Consider the following 20,880-nt stretch of genomic DNA (forward strand, 5'->3'; position numbering starts at 1 on the left):
CAAACACAATTGCGCTTAATCACAAACCAGTCTACTGGAGCTTTTCTTGTCTTCAGAGTCTATCATATTTCTTGCCCTCTAGGAACTGTAACAGTAAATAGACCAAGTAAAAATTCCAATGTATTTTGGTGTAGAGTCAGTTTGGTGTAGTGGTTAAGAGCGTGGGACTAATCTGGAGAACTGGGTTTGATTCGCCACTCATCCACTTGAAACCAGCTGGGTGACCTTCGGTCAGTCACAGCTCTCCAGAGCTCTCTCGGCCCCACCCACCTCACAGGGTGTTTTGTTGTGGGGATAATAGTAACATACTTTGTAAACCTCTCTGAATGGGCATTAAGTTGTCCTGAAGGGTGGTATATAAATTGAATGTTGTTATTATGTTACTATGCTCTTAGGACTGATTCACATAATACAACTTTCATCCACATAGGCAGTCCAGGTATATTCTAACTGGATGTGTAATATGTGAATCATACCAATTTCTACAATAAAGCCATGGGTGGGGAGTGCTGGGGGGGTCATAGAAATTGCTGCTAGCATTCTGAATTTGGCTTAGTTAATGCATTTGCTCACCCAGCTGTATCTAGAGGAGCCCAGCCCAGTACTGCCTGTAGGAACAGGTATTGCAAGCCACAGTCATGAAATATATAAGTAAATCTATATACAAAAAATCCTGAAAGAAGTATATTTAGCTTTTTATTGTACTTAAGCATTTTTGCAGCGGGCATGCTTTCAGTTTCTCATATAAATTACTTTTGCTTATCTATTGAAAGAAGTCAGAGAAAAAATTATTGATACCCATTAGAATAAGTGGGCGTTTTGTACAGACTGGATACTTTTACTACAGGTTGAGCTGAAATATCCCATATTTTGGGGCAAAACATATTTAGTTGGTTCTTTTCTGCAATTTCAACCAGAAATTTATTAAAAATTTTGCACAGAAGTTGTTTTCCTCCCATGACAAGCAGGTGCTGACCGATTCAAAACAGAAATAGGATGAAACTCTGTATTCTAGAGGAGTACTCTGCATTTTACCTGTAAAAAATGCTGTCTTATTAGGCAGGATTCCTCTTTCCAATGGAAGAACAATGTGATAAGGGAAACAGTCTCTTGTATCTGCCCAAGGCAGAGTTACTTATAATCACCTTCACACTGGCTGTGCCATCATCGGGATTAACATCCATCTCTTGCACTGTTGCTTCTTTGTAAAGCCAGCTGAAATGATAAAACAGCCTATGTCTGATAGGAATTCAATGCTGCTTGTTATATTTTTGAGGGGGATAATTTTTGTGATGCGAGCTGCATATTTTGATTCCCCTTTTGGCTGAATTGCTACATTTAATATTTTGATCCTACCTTTCAATTGCTAAAGCACTCAGAGTGGTTTTAACAGGAAATGTAACAAGAAACAAAAACAGCAAATACATAGACTGGTATCGGATGCCTGTAAACACAATTCACACCAAATACATAAGATGTGCTACTGAGCCAGAAAAAAGCAGTAAAACATGTCTTCCTAATAACAACAATCCAAACTGCAGCACATTAGGAGAACTGGAAGTACAAGTAGCAGCATTCGAACATATGTGGAAGGTCCAAGAGTTCTCCTAAAATGAGAACTCTCTCATTTTAGGAGAACTACCATCAAGATGTTGTTAGGGAGGGTGCAAGACTGGCTTTCTCTGGGAAGGAGTTCCATAGTCTTGGCACCACAGAAGAAGCTGCCTTCCACCTCACCAATCAACAACTTTCTGCCAGAGAACAGCCTCTGTTACAGATTTGGATGTGTAGGTAGATTTGCTTAGGAGTAAGGACTCCCTTAACAATCCTGGTCCCTCAGAGTTTAAAGAAGGCACCAGCTGACACCTTTCCTGGGGCCCAGCAAGTGTTTTTAGAAAGTGGGCAAGCCGGGTGGGGCTTGTGCCCAACAGGGCTTCTGATTGGCCACTGGAGATCTGATTGGGTGTGTAGATTTTGTAAAAATTGCTTTTACAGCAGCTGCCACCATAGCACAAGGATCTTCACTGCGTGATTGAAGATAAACTGTGTGTATGCAAGAAGATCTTTTTAAACAATATGTTCCTTTTAAAAGGCATCCTATTAAACAGAGTTTATGACTTGAAATGTTGGAAGAGTTACTATTAGAATTATGCATAGCCTCATTCTCTGATATTTTATAGTTGGCTCTGTCTCCTGTGGCAGCAGCCATTTTGAGGTTGTCCACACCATGTCAGAATTCCAAAGGTGCCTGCAAACTCAAAAAAGTTGACGACCCCTGACTTAAGGCTTTAAAGGTCAACTAGCATTTTAAATTGAGCCTAGAAACAAATTGACGATCATTATAATTAGCAGAAAAAAGGAATAACATTGCACAAGACCAACCCAACTAGTAGGTAGGCTGTTGCATTCTGTGCCAAATTTAGACATTTAGAAGGATATAGACCCTGATCAGGATGCAGGGATGTAAACATATGCAAAAAGAACCTTCTCAACTAGAGACTCTTTCTTCATGTGAGTCTTGTTGCCTATGCTGAAGTCAATGCAAGAAATATTAAATATTTCCAAGGTCCAATTATCTCCGGTTATCCAAGAATGGCTTAAGCATGACAGATAATCATTTGCTTATGCATGCTCCCCCCTGCCAAGCAGAATGGTGTCTGAGAAACAGAACCTTGATTGTCTTCCTTCCTTCCTCTTTTCCTCCCTGGCCAGTTGTATATATTGTTTACCTGAGCTGAGGTCCAGATAAATCGACTTTAATTGTGAGAATGTTCTTCCCAGTTAATTTCAAAACTGTCTTCTCAATTTCCTCTTTCAAGACATCTAATCCATACCCCAAGAGAGCAGAAACGGCTATGGCATTTGGTTCAGTAGAATGATAGCTAGGAGAAAGCAGCAGACAGAAAGGCAACCTCAGTGCAAGCAGCAACTTGTTGAAAAACAGGAATGTAGTGATAAACTGTTATTCCTAAGGGTGGAAGGGTTTATATGTCTTGCAAATTCAAAATTGTACATCACAGCAAACATTTCATCTTTTTCTCCAATCTTCTTAAAATATAAAGGCTAACCGTGTTGCCGACGACTCACTTATCCTGGCATAGGAGCACTGAGGGGTCTGTGAGTGCACCTGCGCCAGGATAATAAGCGAGTCATCAGTTGTCGCAACTGCTGTGGGGTATTGGTAGGGCAGTGCCAGGCCTCCTTGCCACCTGCGCCAGGCTTCTGAGGGGCCGCAGAGGTAGCGCAGCACCACGGCCTGATGAGTGGCCCTGCTGCCACAGTGGCAGCGGGGAGGCCTGTCACACAGTGCTGCGGAGGCAGCGAGAAGGCCCTGTGCAATACTGCAGCCTGGCGCGCAGCCTTGGGAGGGCTATGCTACTGTGGCTGCAAGGGCAACAGGGAGGTGCGCAGTGCCTCGGAGGCATCACACAGGGCCTTCTTGCTGTTGCAGCCCAGCATGTAGCCTTGGGGGGGAGCTGCACCACTGCGGAGGCAACAGGGAGGCACGCTGAGCTGCAGAGGTGGTAACAAGGCCCTGCGTGATGCTGCAGCCTGGTGTGCAGCCTTGGGAGGGCTGCACCTCTGCAGCCATGGAAGCAACGGGAAGGATCGGCGTGCTACCTCCATGGTTTTGGGAGGGCTGCACAGGTGTGACCCTCCCAAGGCCCCACTGCTAGAACCCGTTGTATTTTTTTACACAATGGGCTCTGTTGCTAGTTCTGAAAAAGGACATTTTTTGTGACCTGCAGATGATCATATTGTTAATGCCTTGTTCTAGGAAACTGTTCTAGCATTTAGGTTTAGGAAATTTCTATCTGGGATAATTCATGAGCTCCAGAGACAGTTAGAAGAGTGGGAAAATTCATATATGAATTCAACTTCCTGTACGTTCACCTTGTGTGCTTCTAGCTCTTTGTCAACACTGAATACCAATAACCCTGAATCATTCCTTCTCTCTTACAACACTTCTACTACAATAGCTCCTCTATCTCTTCCCTTAAAGATTGTACACATTTATAAAATTACTTTATGACCTGTCTTATTTTCTGAGTGCACACCTAAATGAGGTGAACCATTCTTTTTTAAGAGATAAAGAAAAAAGGCCCATTCGTAAACCAGTTAAGCCAAAGATGTCATGACTTAGCTAACATTTTAGTATGTTTAGAACTCTTAAGAAATCATTGGACCATAATAAGGCCTATACGGACTGTTTCATTTGCGAGGGCTTTTAATGAGTTTACGTTGTGGACATATACTTGGTTTGGTTTAATGGAATTTTAATTGTAAAGTATGTTTTTAATTTTGGAATTACAAGAGCAAGGCAGAGTAGATATATTTTAATAGATAAATAGATACTGTTTTGCGTTCATTCTGTTTTGGTTGTCTGAATGGGAATGCCTTAAAACTAAGACACAAGTTGGAATTCTGTTTCACTGAAACCTAATGGGACCACTACACTGTGTCAGTAATACAGCCAAGAATTCTGACACAAATGCTACTGCTCCATAGACTATCCTGAATACTCTAATCTGATTATATTTGTGGACTGGACAGGCTAAAACATGGAATGTAATGATATTTCAAAAGGTCTATTCCACCTCTTACCTATCTATCAAATCTACTTTGTTGTGAACTTCAATAATTGACTCTATTAGCTGGCTGGGAAGACTGAGGTTCTGGAGAACTGACAGCACACTCTCCTTCTGGAGGTTACTTTCTGGATGGCTAACGTCCCTCACATGGACAATTAAATCCTAGCAAAGGAAACAAACAGAAACACATAAGTTATTATTTAAAACAAAGGCAAGAAAGCAGAATAAATGTTCTGCTCTGCTATCTGATAAGGCAGAAAGCTAAAACTAAACTTGAAGTTGGAGATTATGTATAGTCTGTAGTACAACCCCTTTCCATACTAGGAAGTAGGAACCACTTTCCTCCCTTGCATACTTACACTAATTATATATTCTAAGTAAAATTAAACTCTGCTTTCTTATTCAAAACTTTGAGTCGTTTTTAAACAAAAGGGAAAATAACTGAAAAATGCTATTGAAAATGTTCTCTTGTTAACAGCTTCTGCAACTCGCACACAAAGGGAAACCATTTTCACTCTTGCTCTTAAATCACACTGCTCTTATGAGGCATTCCCATGTATAGAAATATAGTGAGGAGAGGGTGTGTGAGCATGCTTCCTTGCTTCTAATGTCCAGGAAGGCTGATACTGACAAATAGAGATGAGCACGAACCAAAATACAAACCAAAATTCATGACGAACCGGGCTGGTTCGTGGTTCGTCAGAGCCCATTTCTGATGAACCGTCATGAACTTTAGGCTGGTTCATTTGGTTTGTTTTTTGGTTCATCACTGCAGACAGCCTGGCGCCGATCAATCAGTTTCCTAGGCAACAGGGGATGGACTTCCTGCAGCCCTACTGCTGACCCGGAAGTAGCCTTCTGCTGGCCCAGAAGTGACAATTTGCTGACCTGGATGTGACGTTTTCACGAACCAAATGAACTGGTTCGTGAACTGGGGCAGGTTCGTGATAGTTCGTCGTTTGTGAAATGCGATGAACCACGAATCGCACGGTTCTTTTTTTTTCTGGTTCGTGCCCATCTCTAGTGGCAAATAGCTCAAAATATCAGTGTCTTTTTCTGGAAGTCAACACATAACCATTGGTCATGTTGTGTTATTGATAGTGTAATAACTAGCACAAGTCCATTCAAAGTTGTTTCAAAATGGCACCATGATAATACTCCATTTCAAAAAATAACCATACAATGGTTATCCACATAAACAGATAAGAAAACCTGTAAAGTGTAAGAAGGTGATTAGAGAGAGCAGCACAGAGCAGTGCTGAAGTGTTTGCTATAATGGAGTCACCAAAATAGAGGATAAAACCATCTCATTTTGTTTTTGGATGTCAAATTGAAACTTAAGTTATGGATACTCAGAAGCAAGAGCTTTGTGCACTGGTATCACAATATTTTGTACCCCCCTAAGAGCAGGTTATCCCCTCAAAGATGTGTGTTAGATGGCTTTAAGAATTCATCCATGTACGTACCGAGCAAGCTACATCTTCTAGTGTAGCTGAAAATGATTCAATAAGGTCATGGGGCAATTGAGAGAGAAATCCAATAGTATCAACATAAAGAACAGTGAGGCGTGATGGCAGATAGCCAGCATGAGCTGTAATGTCCAATGTGGCAAACAGTCGATCTTGTGGCTGTAATGCTGAATCTCCGGTAAGGGCCTTGATCAGAGTAGTTTTCCCTAACAGAAGCCAAAGCAATAATAGATACTTTGATTCACATAAACTGAACTGCTACCGGAAAAGACGTAACAAGATATACAGAGATTAGCAGCACAAACACACCCTCAGATTAGCAGCTGCATTTCCGTCTCCGTGATATTTGCCATCTACATGCCTGCACACACATAACATCAGCATTGCAAATAAGCTGTCAGGGAGTGGCCCCTTGTTTCCTTGGCCAGACACTTCCTCATCACCCTAACCAATTATTAAAAAAAGCAAACACAGATTTGCATCTGTAAAAACAACTAAGGTCAGTGGGTCTATGAGCCTTTCCATGGGTTTTGATGGTAGGGAATGCTACAAGTTCAGCAGATCTCTCCTCTTCCTATGCAGCCGCCCTGTTTGCTAGTCCTCTCTTCCCATCTTAGGGCCACAGAAGCAACAGCACTACGAGTACTGCCTCTTTCATCCACTCACCAATGCCCCGTGGGTAGAGGCATTGATAGCAAAGGAGAGGCTCTTTGTGGGGCTGCATTCATATCTTAGGATAAGACTTCGCTGAGAGTTCCACAAATTGACCTCCAGAGAACTTTGTAAAAAACATTCATAAATAACAATTGCAGGGGCCATGGTGCAGGCAAAAGAAGGGTTTAATCCCTTCCCTATGCACTAAATTCTGGATTTAAAGAACCTCCCTGGAGCTGCAGTTTGCTCTGCTGGAGAAAACTTATAAGCTGTGCTTTTGTTTCTCCCAGTAGGGCAAATAGTCGGTTCAGAGGGCTTTTAGAGTTTTAAAAAAAGCATGGAAAATTGGGGGGAAATGGAGGAAAAAGGAAAGTGACTCTGACCCAAATGGTTATAAACCAAAGAAAACACACAGGGGATCTCCCTGCATCTTGTCTAATTTTGTCTTTAGCTGCAAATGCAGCCCTCAAGATTTTCTTAGCCGCTATTGCTTTGATTTGTGGCAGCCCAAATGCATCCATCTGCCTGTTGTTAATACTACTGCTGGTCCAAGTAGAAAGCACAAGAAGCAAAGACCTATACAAGCGATTGTGCTTTCTGTGTATTTTAGGAAGCTACACCCTAAACACCAAGAGAGCTGCCCTGTATCTCCCAGGGTGGTGGGCAGAGCTTAACACCTCTACTAGGATGTTAGGCATATGCAGCTTCCTAGTTTGCTGCACGCCTGAGGGCCATGGCTACTTCTTCCATGTGAGATACAAACCAGAAGAACCAAGATAGCTGACATGTTTGTTATCCATGCTAAATTCCTATTTCATCTGCTAATGAATTGCAAAGTATGTGTAAGCCTTATGCTATGTGTGAATTCAATCTGGAGATCTATACTTCACAGAACAGACAGTCTTCATGTTTTTGGCTTTCCCTGTAAATAGATTTGAAAAGCAGGAACAAGACTCAAAGCATGGGCAACAACCCCAAAAGTTCAAGAACCGACGGACAGATGTGTGGCCTCAAGTGGTGCACACAGTGCTTTACGGCAACTATTTCTGGCACTCCTGTACAGTCAAAGGCCAAAAGAAGAGAAAACGTGGGCTGCCACCACACTGATATTTAAAAAGAAGAAATTATTTAAAATTATTTTTAAAAAGATTATCAACCCCCCCACCCCCATATCAACCCCCCCACCCCCATAAAGCATAGCCAGAAGGCAGAGGCACAGTTTGACACTGACAAAGTTAAACCTATTAATGACAAAAGGTACACCAGAAATTTATTTAACATTTTTATAATGGAGGAAGTTTATACAAATGGCAAAGTATGATAAAAAATAGCATGCAGACAATTCTGTGTTCTCTTCTTTCAGATGTATTCTGAGACAGGGTACCCATAAATAGTTCTTTGTTCTTACTTAATGGCCAAAGACATGTTTGTTCAACTTGGAACAGGAACAGATGTTCAGTACCTATTGTTTATGATTGACTGAGGGTTGAAATTTGAAAGTGTACATGCAACACACACCCTTGTTTTATAAAATTTCCTTTCAGGAATTAGAGAATCCCATAATGGATTTTTAGATGCTTTGGAGTTGAGCAAGCACAGTTTGGGGTGCCTGGTGCAACAGCTGGTAGTAAAGAAGCCATTTGTGGTATACGTGGCATTTGTTCCAAGGCATTACTTTTTAGCAGCTCACAAGCCCTCAAATTTTTTCATTCTCTACTCTTGGCTTCTATGATTGGGATCCAAAGATCCCAGTGGGATCTTGTGAGGATATAATGGGAGGAGGGATTGCTGATTTCCCACTCCCATGCAGCTTTTCATGTCCTGGACTCTCAGGAGTAACTTTTCAAAGGACTAAAGGGACACCAGAGAGAGAAGATGAAAAGCCCAAGTATACAAGAAGAACGTCATACCTTGGATTCTAGCCTAACTTTGTCAGACTGTTTAACTATCCTTACATTTTCCTTGGAGCAAGACAACAGAACTTTAGAAGTACAAGACATTATATTAAAGACCAAGAAAGCCCTTCCTACATTCTTAGGAAGTCTTCATTGACATATGCAGGTTTAAAGTCCAGGAAGTAAAATATGGAAGCCTTTTCATTTAAAAAGAGAATTCTAGTACACACTTCTCATTTAATATTTTGTCTTGTAACCTACCACAATTAGTGTAGCCCATTACTGAAATAATAGGAAATTCACGCTTTCTTCGCTGTCTTCTGAGTAAGCATCTTTTTCTTCTAAGCTTCTCCAGGGCCCTTCGAACTTTAAATTCTTTTTCTTTTAAGAGGCGAAGTTGCATTTCCATGAATGTTTCACCTGAAAAGCATGAAGCAATAATCATTTGGTCATACAAGCAAAAAAACTGCACCACCACTAAAAATGAAAGAGTTCTGCAAAATATCCTGAACTGTTTCCAGTTTTCACTTTCTTGATTTCATGGTCATGTAATATTTTTGGTTATGTATCATGACGATGTTTTCAGACCAGATTTCCATCTTATTAAGTATGATAATTTAAATTGTGTAATTGGTAACTATGGCACAAATAGAAAAACCAGCAACTTATGAAACAAAGACAAAAGTTAGAATATTTCTTGTTTGAAATCAAGTCATAGCAAATAGACTGCCCACACCCATTTACTGCAGCTGGGACAACTTCTGTTACTTACAGTGTTATGTTAAGTAGGCGTATTCAGAATCCTACTCAGGTGTATTCCAGGGGGCTCACTCCCAGAAAGTGTTCTTTCGACTCCACTGCTTATTTACTGAGATTCATGTGCACTTTTCAGAAAAGATCAGTGAAAAGCATGTTCAGTTCCTTCATTCCCAGCTCACATTTCCTGAGAGATCTCAGAAAACCAATTCCAACTCATTTTTCCCCATATTTATACCTTCAGAGGAACTGACAGGGCACCTCCTATTATGTAAATAGTATGTGAAAACTGGAACTTTGTTCCAAAAAATGTATTTGTGACTGAAGTATAAGCTAAACATACTGATAAATATTCATGACTCAGAAAGACTCTGCTACATGTTGAAGATCTGAAATAATGTATGGCACAAGTTGTATGATTAAGAACTGATGAATTTCAAATTACAAAATGTATGAAAAATGAGATATACTAAAACTCTAAGTTTATCATGGCTTCTTCTTCTTTAAAGCAAACTCCTTAGTCTGAAAATAAGTCTTTGTGATATATTTGCTTCAAACTCTTTAGTCTGAAAACAAGGCTTTGTGATATCTTTGATTCAACATTCAGTTGATCACAATAGTAATGGTCTTTGACTGGGTAAGAAAATCCACCTGAGAATTTCCAACAAGAGCACTCTACCTGAACCCATAATGTATCTTGATCCTCCTCTCTGTTGATCCAGCTGAGCAACCTCATTTCTCACATTGGTCCTGTGAGGGACAGAGAAAATATTTTTTCATTACAAGGCATTACAAAATATCTCACCATTAAACTATGATGGCCCCAATTTTGCTAAAGTCTGTACCCAGGTATTGAAAGCAACTGAATGTCTTGCTGTGTGATACCAAAACATACTTTTGTTTGATTGAATGAGGACTCTTATTTCAAATGGTACTTTTACACATAATGAAATATGCTGGGGTCCAACTCTAAACCAGGGCCTAATGAGAGATTTCATTGTTTGCAAAACCAATAACAAACACCCCAAAAGTAAAGACACTGCGCCAGTTTAACATTTTGTGACAGTAACTTTAATACATTTTAAAAAGAACAATAAATGTCATTGTAACTGGTAATGTGATGTAGGAGGTGTCTTTATTGATTGACCACCTTTCTCACAGAGATCCAAGGCAGATTATATAGTGCAAGTGGAACACAATACAATCAACGGGTAGGACATTCACCAAGCAGGTACAATAATGAACAACAGTTAGTACATCCAGTAAACACAGACACAAAGCACAGTAGCAGAAATTTGAAGGTAAGCATAAAGTCAAGCATAGAGATGAAATATTTCTGTAACAATTCATAACTAATTTACATGGCATGTTAAGCAATGTGGAAATTCCCTAGTGGCACATATCTGCATCAGCCTACAGTATACAATAGCATAGCATATAGTCCCTGTCCCTCCCTACCAAAGCATCCCTCTGAGCTATTTCTTATGACACAGTCCTATAGTCTGAGTAGAAAACCCTCCTGAATAAATCAGTTTTGCACAGTTTGAGGAAAGGCAGGAGAGTGGGAGCTTTTCCGACCTCCTCAGGCAGGCCATGCCATAAGGTGGGGGACATCACAGAGAAAGCACATGTGCAGGCAGCTGTTGATTTTGCCCAACTGCAGGGTGGTATCTGCAGAAGACCCTGTTCAGATGAGCGAAACTGCTGTGGCAGAATGCAGGCGAAGAGATGGTCTCACAAATATGAGGGGCCGAGGCCACGAAGGGCTTTGATTGCGATAGTCATGACCTTGAATTGAGCCTAGTAACTGATGGGAAGCCAATGGAGTGACAGCAAAATGTGATAGGCGTGCTCTGTCTAGTTCCTGAGGGTAAACAAGTTGAAGCATTCTGCACCAGCTGGGGTCTCAAGAGTCAACTTTGAAGGAAGACCTATGTCGAGCGCATTATAGTACTCTAGTCTCATTGTCACTGTGGCATAAATCCAGGTGGCCAGATCAGCTGTGTCAGGGTATGGGGCCATATTGCAGGCTATGAGTTGGGAGAAGGCTTTTTTTTTACAGCTGCATTTATTTGCTTCTCTAGCAGCAGTGCTGCGTCTAGTATAACCCTTAGGCTCTTAAGGGTCAATTGAACCCCATCAAAAGTCGGAATCACAACGAACTTCAAGATCTCTACTGATCTCCAACCAGCATCATTTCCATCTTGTCTGGATTTAATTTCAATTTGTTTGCTTTCAGCCAATTGACAACTGCTGTCAAGTAGTGATTTAGTATCTCTACTACATCATCGGGGATTTGGATAGTGAGATATAGAGCTAGGTATCATCTGCACATTGATGGCATCCAATTCCATAGCTACCGATGAGTTCCCCTAAAGGCTTTACATAGAGGTTGAAAAACATAGGGGATAATATTGTGCCTTGTGGCACCCCACAAGATAATTCCCAAACAGAGGATAGCTGGTCTCCAACAGAACCACTGGATTCCGTTCCATGAGGAACGATTTAAAACAGTCCAAGGGACATCCCCTGATGTCTACTTCTGCCTCCAAACACCTCAGCAGGATGGCATGGTCTACTGTATCGAAGGCTGCAGACAGATCCAGGAAGCACAACAATGAAGCATGGCCTTTGTTTATAATCAGGTGGAGGTCATCAACTAGAGCCACCACTGCTGTCTCCATCCCATAGTATGGCCTAAAACCAGACTGAAAAGGGTCTAAGGCATAAGAGTTGTCCAAGAAGGGAGGGAGTTGGTTTGCTACTGCTTTCTCTACCACTTTGCCCTGAAAGGGCAGATTACAGACTGGGTGATAATTGTTGTTTAAGGATAGTTTTTTACGTAGTGGGCAGATGGCCACCTCTTTGAGAGACTGAAGGAGGTACCTTGAGTTAATGACTGATTTATGATAGATATCGGCTGATTCCACACACGTTGGATAAATGCACTTTCAATGCACTTTATCAATCGTTTGAGGTGGATTTTTTGTTCTGCACACAAAAAAATCCGTTCCAAATGATCTATAAAGAGGATTGGAAGTGCATTATCCAACGTGTGCAGAATCACTCATCAAGGGTTCCTTTCAGCTGTCTTTACAAGATTTTAGAACCAGCATCTAGAGTACAAGTAATGGCCTTCACACGTGCCAGAATTCTGTCGGTATCCATCTCTGTAACTGGGTCAAAATGGTCAGAAATGGACCAGACAGTGTATTAAACATTACTTCTGCCTCACTTTTATTATGCGGCTTCCAGATTAGAGCATGTTTGAGCTATTTTATCAGCAAAAAACTATGCAAACGTGTTGCTGCTAATTGTCTGTTCTTGAACCAGTGAAGGTTCTGATTTAGGGTCAAAAGATGTCGAGATACCTTAAACAGTTGGGATGGACGTGAATTAGATGATGCAATGGATGCAGAAAAGTAAAGTTTCTTTGCTGCTATCACCGCAGCTTCATAAGTCTTCCAGTGGGCCCTGTAGCATGCTCTATCAGCTTCAGCACAAGCTTTCTGACAGCATCTTTCTAGGTATCTCCCAGTCCTTTTTAGATCACCCAACTCTGGGGTGAACCACAGGGCTGGTTTCCACTGCGAGGGAGGCAGGGGTCAGCGTGAAGCAGTCTTGTCTATAGCTTCAAGCAGCTTTAAATTCCATGCTTCCACCACAGCCTCAATGGAGCCTGAGTTTGGAATCTCAAAATCCCCCAGGGCATTCTGGAATCCAGAGGGATCCAAGAGCCTTCTTGGCAGACCATTTTAGCTGGGCCTCTCATTTTGTGGGGTATCAGGGCAATTTTGTCCTGTGGCTTCACTAGTTCATGGTTCAGGGCAGATCTCTAATTCCAAAAGAGGACATTTCTTCAAAGGCACAGAGCAAAAGATTAAGTCCAAGCTGTGGCCCTTTTCATGCATAGGGCATGTCACTATTTGGAAGAGGCCTAGGGCTACTAAGGAAGCTATGAAGTCCTGGGCCAACCCTGACGTGGAACATTCAGTATGGATGCTGAAGTCACCCAGAACTGTCAGTCTAGGTGTCCTCAGCACCATATCTGAGAGCACCACTGCCAGTTCAGAAAGAATGCTTGTGGGGGAGCTAGGTGGCCAGTACAACCTGCAGAATACCTAATCTATCTATAGTTCCCAATGTAAAGGAGCATATAGTCAATACCTGCTATAGTTTGTATGGGGAGTCTGCGGAAATTGAATGCCTCCTGGAATATAATAGAAACTCTACTGCCCCTGTCAGTTGTGTGGCGTTAGTGGAGGACTGGATAATCAGGTGGAGTTAGGTGGCACAGGAACAGACATGGGCATGAACTAAAAAAAAACGAACCATGAGGTTCGTGGATTTTGACGAACCAAAAACCATGAACTGGCACAGAACTGGGCCTAGTTACGAACCAGTTTGTGGTTCATGGGGTTTAAATACCCCTTTCCGGTCACTTAGCAGTGGCAGGGAAAGGGGCATTTAACAGTTTAAAAGGCTCTTTCCTGCCTTGCAAGCAGCAGGTCCCTTTAAACTATCAGCTGGCAGGCGGCTGGGAGGATCCTCCCCTCGCAACCTGCCAGCTGCTAGTTTAAAGGGTTCTGCCGGTGGCAGGGCCCTTTAAACTGCCCAAACTCTAGCCCCCACCCTTACCTTCCCCTGCGGTTCTCCCTCTCCTCCAGCGAGGGGCAGGAAGGCCGTTTTCGGCTTCCTCCGTCCCTCTGTGGGCCTGTGCAGGGGTGGAGGCCGCCGAAAACAGCCTTGTCACCCCTCGCAGGAGGAGGGGGAGGAAGCCGCAGGCCGCAAGAGTCCTCAAGGTAAGTGTGGGGCTGGGGCAATGCTGGGGCTGGGGTTTGTGGGCCGTTTAAAGGGCTCTGCCACTTGCAAACGGGGTCCTTGCTGCTTGCAAGTGGCAGGTCCCTTTAAACTATCAGGGATCCCCCCCTGCCGCCTGCTAGCTGATAGTTTAAAGAGACCTGCCGCTTGGAAGCTGCAGGAAAAGTTTAAATGGCCATTTCCTCAGGGAAATGGCCATTTAAACTGCCCCTTTTGCAATACAACCCAAACGAACCCGAACCAGTAACCAGTTTGTGGAAGTTCGTAGAAAGGAGCTTCCATGATCCGTGGTTCGCAAACCACAAACTGGACTGGTTTGTGCGTTTTTTTGGGTCGTAATTGGATTCATGCCCACCTCTACACAGGAATACCATGTTATTTTCTTCCAACCATGTCTCAGTTATGCAAGCAATCAATTCTCTCCTCCTGCAGCAACACATTCAGGCAGGCCAAATTAAAAAAAAAATTAGATGCTCAGCTAAAGATGCCTAGTTGCCTACATAAAATTCTCTTAAAAAGACAGAAGGCAAAGTTACATATTATAGAGAGAAGCTTTTGGTCTTGCACTCCAAACAAGTGTGCGGAGAGAAAATGAAGTTCTATGTTACATGGGGCCCAGTCATTCATATGTCTCCTTCAGTTCATACAATTCATTTTCAGTGCACCTTCTGATAATAAATTAGAAGTAAACAGTATCCTATCCCCATGACTGTTGTATTCAAAAGAGAGGAACACTTAAGATGCACCTAGCAGCTTGGGATAAATTAATTATTCTCTATGATCATTCCTTTAATAGGCAGGTTAAACTAACTTGTATGCCTGTGGGTAAGAACTAAACAAAACATTCTATTACATTTTAAACTGTATAATGCGGTTAAAGTTACTGTGCCAGAGAACAAGCTGAACCACATCACAGTTCTAGTCACTGGCTGTATTGAGGCACAATGAAGAAAGCACAATTTGTTTTGTGATTTCAGAATTCTTCATTACTATCTGCTGTGGCTTCTGAATCTGGCTGGTTTAAAATACTGGAGTTTGTTTTAGGCAACAACAAACCACAGTTTGTTTAAAAACCCGTAACAAATTGTGATTAGACTGAACAAGTCCTAAATTAGGAACTTCTGCTCCACACATGGGAATCCATGTGTGGAAAGGAAGGGAGGGAGCATATGAACTTGAGGATTTCTTTACATGATGGACTGTGGTTTGTTCATATTTGAATGCAGCATTTTGTATGAACTGCTTTCGTTATTCTACTGAGATACTAAAATGCTATTTGTACTGCTTCTGTTACCTTAGAACTGGTATTTCAGCCAATGCTATCTGAAGTTTTGCTGCCTTCGTCCGAGCATTACACCGGAAAATATGAAGAACAACTGAATATCTGTCAAAAATCTCCACTTCCCAGGCTTCTTCTAATTCTTTCTTTAAATAAGAAAAAAAAGGACGATTTGTATATTGTCTATTAACCATCATGGAATTTCCATCCATGGAATTTCTTAATGATCTGATGACAAATGTGCCAGAATATCTTCTGCCAGTGAAAAAGCCAGAAAAGAACTTTCCTATAACCCTTTTTCCATGAGACAGCTTGAAAGTTGCTTTATCAGAACCAAGGTTACTTTCTCACAATCAGCTTACTCCTCTGCAGCATAACAAGTACTTGCTATGAGATGAGGCATCCTATTGAGCATTTTCCTGCTCATCACAAGAAAATATTTGAAGGTGCTGTCAGATGAGCTTTAGACCAGCTGTGTGTGTGTACATTAAAAAGGCATGAGCAAAAAGATAGCAGCACAGATGTATAGTCAGTTTTTCCATTTATGGGCTCAAACCTAGGATAAACTTACTTGCGAGGTAATCAAGCTCATTACTCTTTTATTGTCCAGTTCTAAGCATAATTATTCATTTCGTTAATTTGGGCTTATTCCAAGTCAATGCAAACAGACAGCAGCACTAAACTCCTTGGATAGCAATTTTATAATAACCCAGAATTAGAACTGGCTCGCTAATTTACAAGTGCTTCACTAACATGCAGATTTAGGCACATGTGTACTTCATGGATACTTTAAAAACACATTACAAATGCAAACTCTAAAACATAAAGGTAGACTTGTTTTACTATCAAGTTTTGCAATTACCTTAGTGCGAAGAGAAAGTCTTTCTACATTCACAAAGACCGCTGATACATGTGGCAATTCTTTAATCTTCTCTAAAAAAAATTACTAAAATATATTATTTTATAACAATTAGCATCGACATTTTAAAAACTGCATTCTTTTATCACAGGAAAGATATAGACAGACGTAAATAGAGTATGTATCCTCTACTAAACACTACTTTGCACACACTGTATCAAGCTCATCCCTAGGGACAATTCACATGCTCAGGCAGGGTAAAGTTCTCTTAACAATTACAATCAAGAGAAATCTCTTATTTGGTTTGGTTATTTTACACAGCCTGACATCAGCATAATCTTAAACTTATTTACTTGCAAGTAAGTCTCAATGAGTTCAACGGAGCCTACACTCAAGTAGATCTGCATATAGGATTGCAGCCTACAATATTATACTTGCAGTTTATGAAATAAGTATTTTTTGATGAATAACATTTGGAAAACTATACAATGATTTCACTGCAAGGGACAATATCTACAAACACAAAGGTTGAGTCTCTGGGGTTCTCCAAGCATATTGTTTGCACTTAATATTTCATCCTTTGCAGGTTCAGTCCTAATCTTTAATGTTTGTTTTGTGCAACCAAGACATTCTATGATACCACCTTGTATAATGTTTAATTACCTCACAGTTGGTTTCCTTGAATAAAACTCCATGTAGGTAAATAGTTTGCTATCATATTCATATCACTCCAGTTTCATTCCATCTACACTGGCTCCCAATTTGCTTCTGGGCCAATTCAAGGTGCTTTAAAGCCCTACGTGGCTTGGGCCAGCATACCTGAGGGACTGCCTACTTTCATATGAACTTACCCATCCACTCCAGTCATGTTTGGAGGCCCTGTTTTGGGTGCTACTGCAATCTAAGAGTAGATGGGGACAACTTGAGAAAGGGCCTTCCTGTTTTGTGGTGCCAAAGCTTTGGAACTTCTTCCCCAGGGAAATCTGTCTGTCTCACTCTATTGTTGTCTTCTGCCAGTGGGTGAAGAGTTTGTTTTTTATTATTGGTGAACTCCCAATAATAAAAATGAGAAATTCCATTTATGATGTTTCTTTAATGTGGAAATTATGTAAAACAATCAGGAACCCACAAAGACTTGCGAGGGGCATCTCCTTTCCCTCTCTACTACCATGTCCTCTTTTTTTCCTTTGCCTCCCATAGCCTCTCCCCCTTTTCTTGCTTCCTTCTCTCCTTCTCACTCATCTTTGTCTGCTCCCATTATCACCCTTCCTCCCTCCTGTCAGGCTCTCTCCTATGGCCCTATTTCATGGTGCCAGCTGAGCTGGGCCAAGTTGCAAGGTGGAGAACCAGCAAAGACTTGTGGGGGTTAATTAACTTTTTCCTGGATCCCTTTCCTCACAATATTTCCTCTTTTCCTCCTCTTGGTTCCCTCCTCCATATGGTCACCTTTCCCTATATCCTTTTCTCCTTCAAACCCACTAAGCTACTTATCTTTTATCTGCCCTTAATCTTCATCTATATTTATTATTTTACTTCATTTATATACTGCCTTTCTCCATTAAGTTGACCCAAATCAGCTTACTTCAGTCTCCTTGCCTCCATATTATCCTCACAACAACCATGATAGGTAGGTTAGGCTGTGAATTTGTGACTTGATCAAAGTCACCCAGTGAGCTTCCACAGTAGAGTGGTGATTTGAACCTGGGTCTTCCAGATCCTTCTCTGAAGCTCTAAACACTACACTGGGTTTTTTGGGGGGAGGGAGGTGCTGTTGAGCAGTAGCAAGCAGTCAGGCCTGGGTGAATCAGGTAAGTCTTGTAGTATAAAGTTTCCTGGTGGTTGCTGCTGGGCCTGGCCCCAATGAATCCCCCCCTCAAAGGTCAAAAAACCCATGGAAAGTGCCCTGTCCTCTGCCCTTGCCTTTTCCTGACAGAAACCACAATCACAACTGTACGATCAAGAGTCCTTGACTGCATCTGAGGGTGGCACTACAGTCAGTGGCCTGTATCCTACCACTCCATGAAGCAAAATTTGAAGGCTTCCTCCAGGCTATGGAGACTTCTTCCAACTTATGGGGTCACTCACAGATTAATCCCTTAGGCTGAAAGTAGTCTCCTTAAGCTGAGGTAGGATATCGCCTAGTCTCTAACATCTAACCAACAGAATACATTCTCTCACCTAATAGTAAAAGTCACTCCTTTAGCATGTCTTGTGAGCTATTTAAACTAACCTCTAGTTTATAGATACTTAATGGGCAAGCATAAACCTGCTAGGTTTATTCACATTTCACAGCTAATTATTTACACAGAACAATAAAGCTTTCTGTGAAGCATTTTAATTTGTGGATATTCCATGTAGATTGTTAAGTCTATTTTAACATCAACTATGACAGGATTACTCAGAGCAAAGTGAAACCTGATGATGCACAAACACAAATTAAAAGAAGAGAAAAATGCTTCAGAACCTGGATTTTCTTCTTACCAGTTAAAAGCTGGAAATTCCCTTTACCGAAGATAAAAGGCTTGTCAGTGTTTTTTGTAGAAAGAATAATTTTATCTAAAACTGTCCAATTCTGAATGGTGTTTATGAGTGCAACAGCCTCAGCTAGCTGAAGTTCAGCTGTAACATCGTAAAAACAAAATATATTAGTACAGTCCTAATCACATAACACTTTTCCATAAACACTCATTGTAATACAAAACGGATTAAATTAGTACTTGAAAATAGCTCCTCTGAAGTCAGAGAGAAAACTCTAGCCAAAAACTTTGGCATAGTAGAATTTTGTAACCAGGTTTTTCCATCCATCAGTAACTACAAATGTACATATATAAACTATAATACTTACCACTATAATATTTTAAATCAACAAGAAATGTACAATATAGATTAAAATATCAAATTTATTGATGTATTTACAGATGTTTCACATTTCTCCCCAAAGAGCGATGTAATACTAGGAAAATTGCTTTAATGTTTGAAAATTAGCATTCATGAATGTTTCAAACCTTTCTCCTTGAAAGTGGTTAAAAGGCAGGAGTGGACTGATAAGTGAAAATAGCCCTGGAACAAGTGAGGCTGAGTGGCCCCTGTGGCGCTACATGCCAGCACTTCAGGGGTCCCTCAGCTCAGTGGTGCAAACAATGGGTATTAGTACACTGATGGCTTCTCCTGAAAAGTAGCAGCTGAGCAGGAAACCAAACATAATTGCCATGGATGCCCCTGAGGCTCTGGCAGAGTTACTAGAGCTTGGTTGTTTTTGCTCCTGGCCAACAGCTTCCAGCTCCAGGGCAGTGGCTCACCAGGAAATTTCCCTGTAAGTTAAATGGTTACTTCATCCCTGCTAGAAGGATTTCAAGGCTGCCAATACATTTGGTGGGCGCATCAATATAAAAAGGCTACAAAGGCTGCTTTGGCTTTTCAGAACCAAAAGCAACACACTATTCACTATAGAAAAGAGTCCAGTAGATGCATCTGATGAAGAGAACTGTGAGTCTCGAAAGCTTATGCTACAGCAAAGTTGGTTAGTCTTAAAGGTGCTACTGGACTCTTTTCTATTTTGCTCAGGACTTTTTTTTCAGGGGGAACGCGGCAGAGCGGAGTTCCGGCACCTCTTGAAAATATTCAGCAATAGTGCTTGAAAATAACATTATTTCAAAGAATCTTGTGTGTTTCATACTCATTTCCCTCTTGAGAGTTTCCCAGAACCCCCGATTTTGCTACTACAGACTAACACGATTAACTCCTCTGGACACTATTCACTGAAACTGAAGAATTCCCACGAAAATACAGAAAAACAGAATACAAGACAAACCATTTTGTGACATACAAACATCTGCTTCATAAATTTGGGTCCAAATGCAAAAATCAAGATTTTCTTTTCTAGTTTTTTGCACAAGCAAAAAGTGCTTTGGATCTGTGCAACTGCTTGCCGGCATCATATGCAGAAATCAACAGGAACCCTTTATGGTTTTGTCACCCACTGCACAAGGCTCAGCTGCAGCAATTTCGCCATCTGGCGGCAACATACACGCAGCACAGCTAAGGTCGTGGCTGCCACATGGGGAAGCCTCATAAGAAACGGCAATAAACATCGGCATTATCCTGACACGTGCTGCTGCCGGGCAGTGTGCCTCGCACCTGTCGTTAGCCGAGCCTTGCCTGGCCCCCATTTCACAGCTGGATGTACCACAAACACCTTCTGGACACCAAGTGGGAGAGGGGGCAGCGCCGACTCCAGCAGCTCGTCATCCACGACCTCAAGCTCTCCGTCCCCCTCCTCTTCCTCCTCCTCCTCTTCGTCTTCTTCGCCGTCTCCTGCACCCCATCTACCGCCACCCTTACCCTGCCTTCCTCCAGTAAGCCCATTACCCCAATTCAAGAGGCGGCGGCTGACCACACTGGTGTGCCAAAGCTTGGCCGGGCTAGGCACCGCGGAACAAACGGGCTGAAAGGGGAAGGCAGCGCGGACCCCCTGCCGCAGCAGTAGCAGTTGCCGCCACCGAGAACCCATAACAACTCGTGCGTGTAACATTCATTAAGTCCCCCAGGGCACCGC

General features: G+C 41.8%; 1 protein-coding gene across 2 annotated transcripts; it reads right to left on the reverse strand.

The window, feature by feature from the left end:
• Positions 1–706: 706 nt before the first annotated feature.
• GTPBP6 (GTP binding protein 6 (putative)) lies at positions 707–20,836 on the reverse strand. Of its 2 annotated transcripts, none has more exons than XM_054974799.1 (10): positions 20,694–20,836; positions 18,807–18,944; positions 16,329–16,399; positions 15,482–15,612; positions 10,046–10,116; positions 8,872–9,030; positions 6,059–6,267; positions 4,606–4,754; positions 2,730–2,882; positions 707–1,215 (listed from the first exon to the last, which is right to left on the reverse strand). In XM_054974799.1, the coding sequence occupies exons 1-10, from the start codon at positions 20,833–20,835 to the stop codon at positions 1,056–1,058; spliced, it is 1,383 nt and encodes a 460-aa protein (XP_054830774.1). In that variant the 5' UTR covers position 20,836; the 3' UTR covers positions 707–1,055. The 2 variants fall into 2 exon arrangements, with proteins under 2 accessions (XP_054830774.1, XP_054830773.1); XM_054974798.1 differs by having other exon boundaries at positions 20,463–20,836.
• Positions 20,837–20,880: the final 44 nt, after the last annotated feature.

Source organism: Eublepharis macularius, chromosome 3, assembly GCF_028583425.1.
Source record: "Eublepharis macularius isolate TG4126 chromosome 3, MPM_Emac_v1.0, whole genome shotgun sequence".
NCBI classification, from domain to species: domain Eukaryota; kingdom Metazoa; phylum Chordata; class Lepidosauria; order Squamata; family Eublepharidae; genus Eublepharis; species Eublepharis macularius.

Excerpts from the sequence above, each read along its gene's own strand:
- GTPBP6 (XM_054974798.1), bottom strand. The coding sequence starts at position 20,835 with ATGGGTTCTCGGTGGCGGCAACTGCTACTGCTGCGGCAGGGGGTCCGC. Across the intron at positions 9,031-10,045 it reads AAGATACATTATGGGTTCAG|GTGAAACATTCATGGAAATG; the intron begins GTAGAGTGCTCT and ends CATGCTTTTCAG. Across the intron at positions 1,216-2,729 it reads TTATCTGGACCTCAGCTCAG|CTGGCTTTACAAAGAAGCAA; the intron begins GTAAACAATATA and ends TTATCATTTCAG.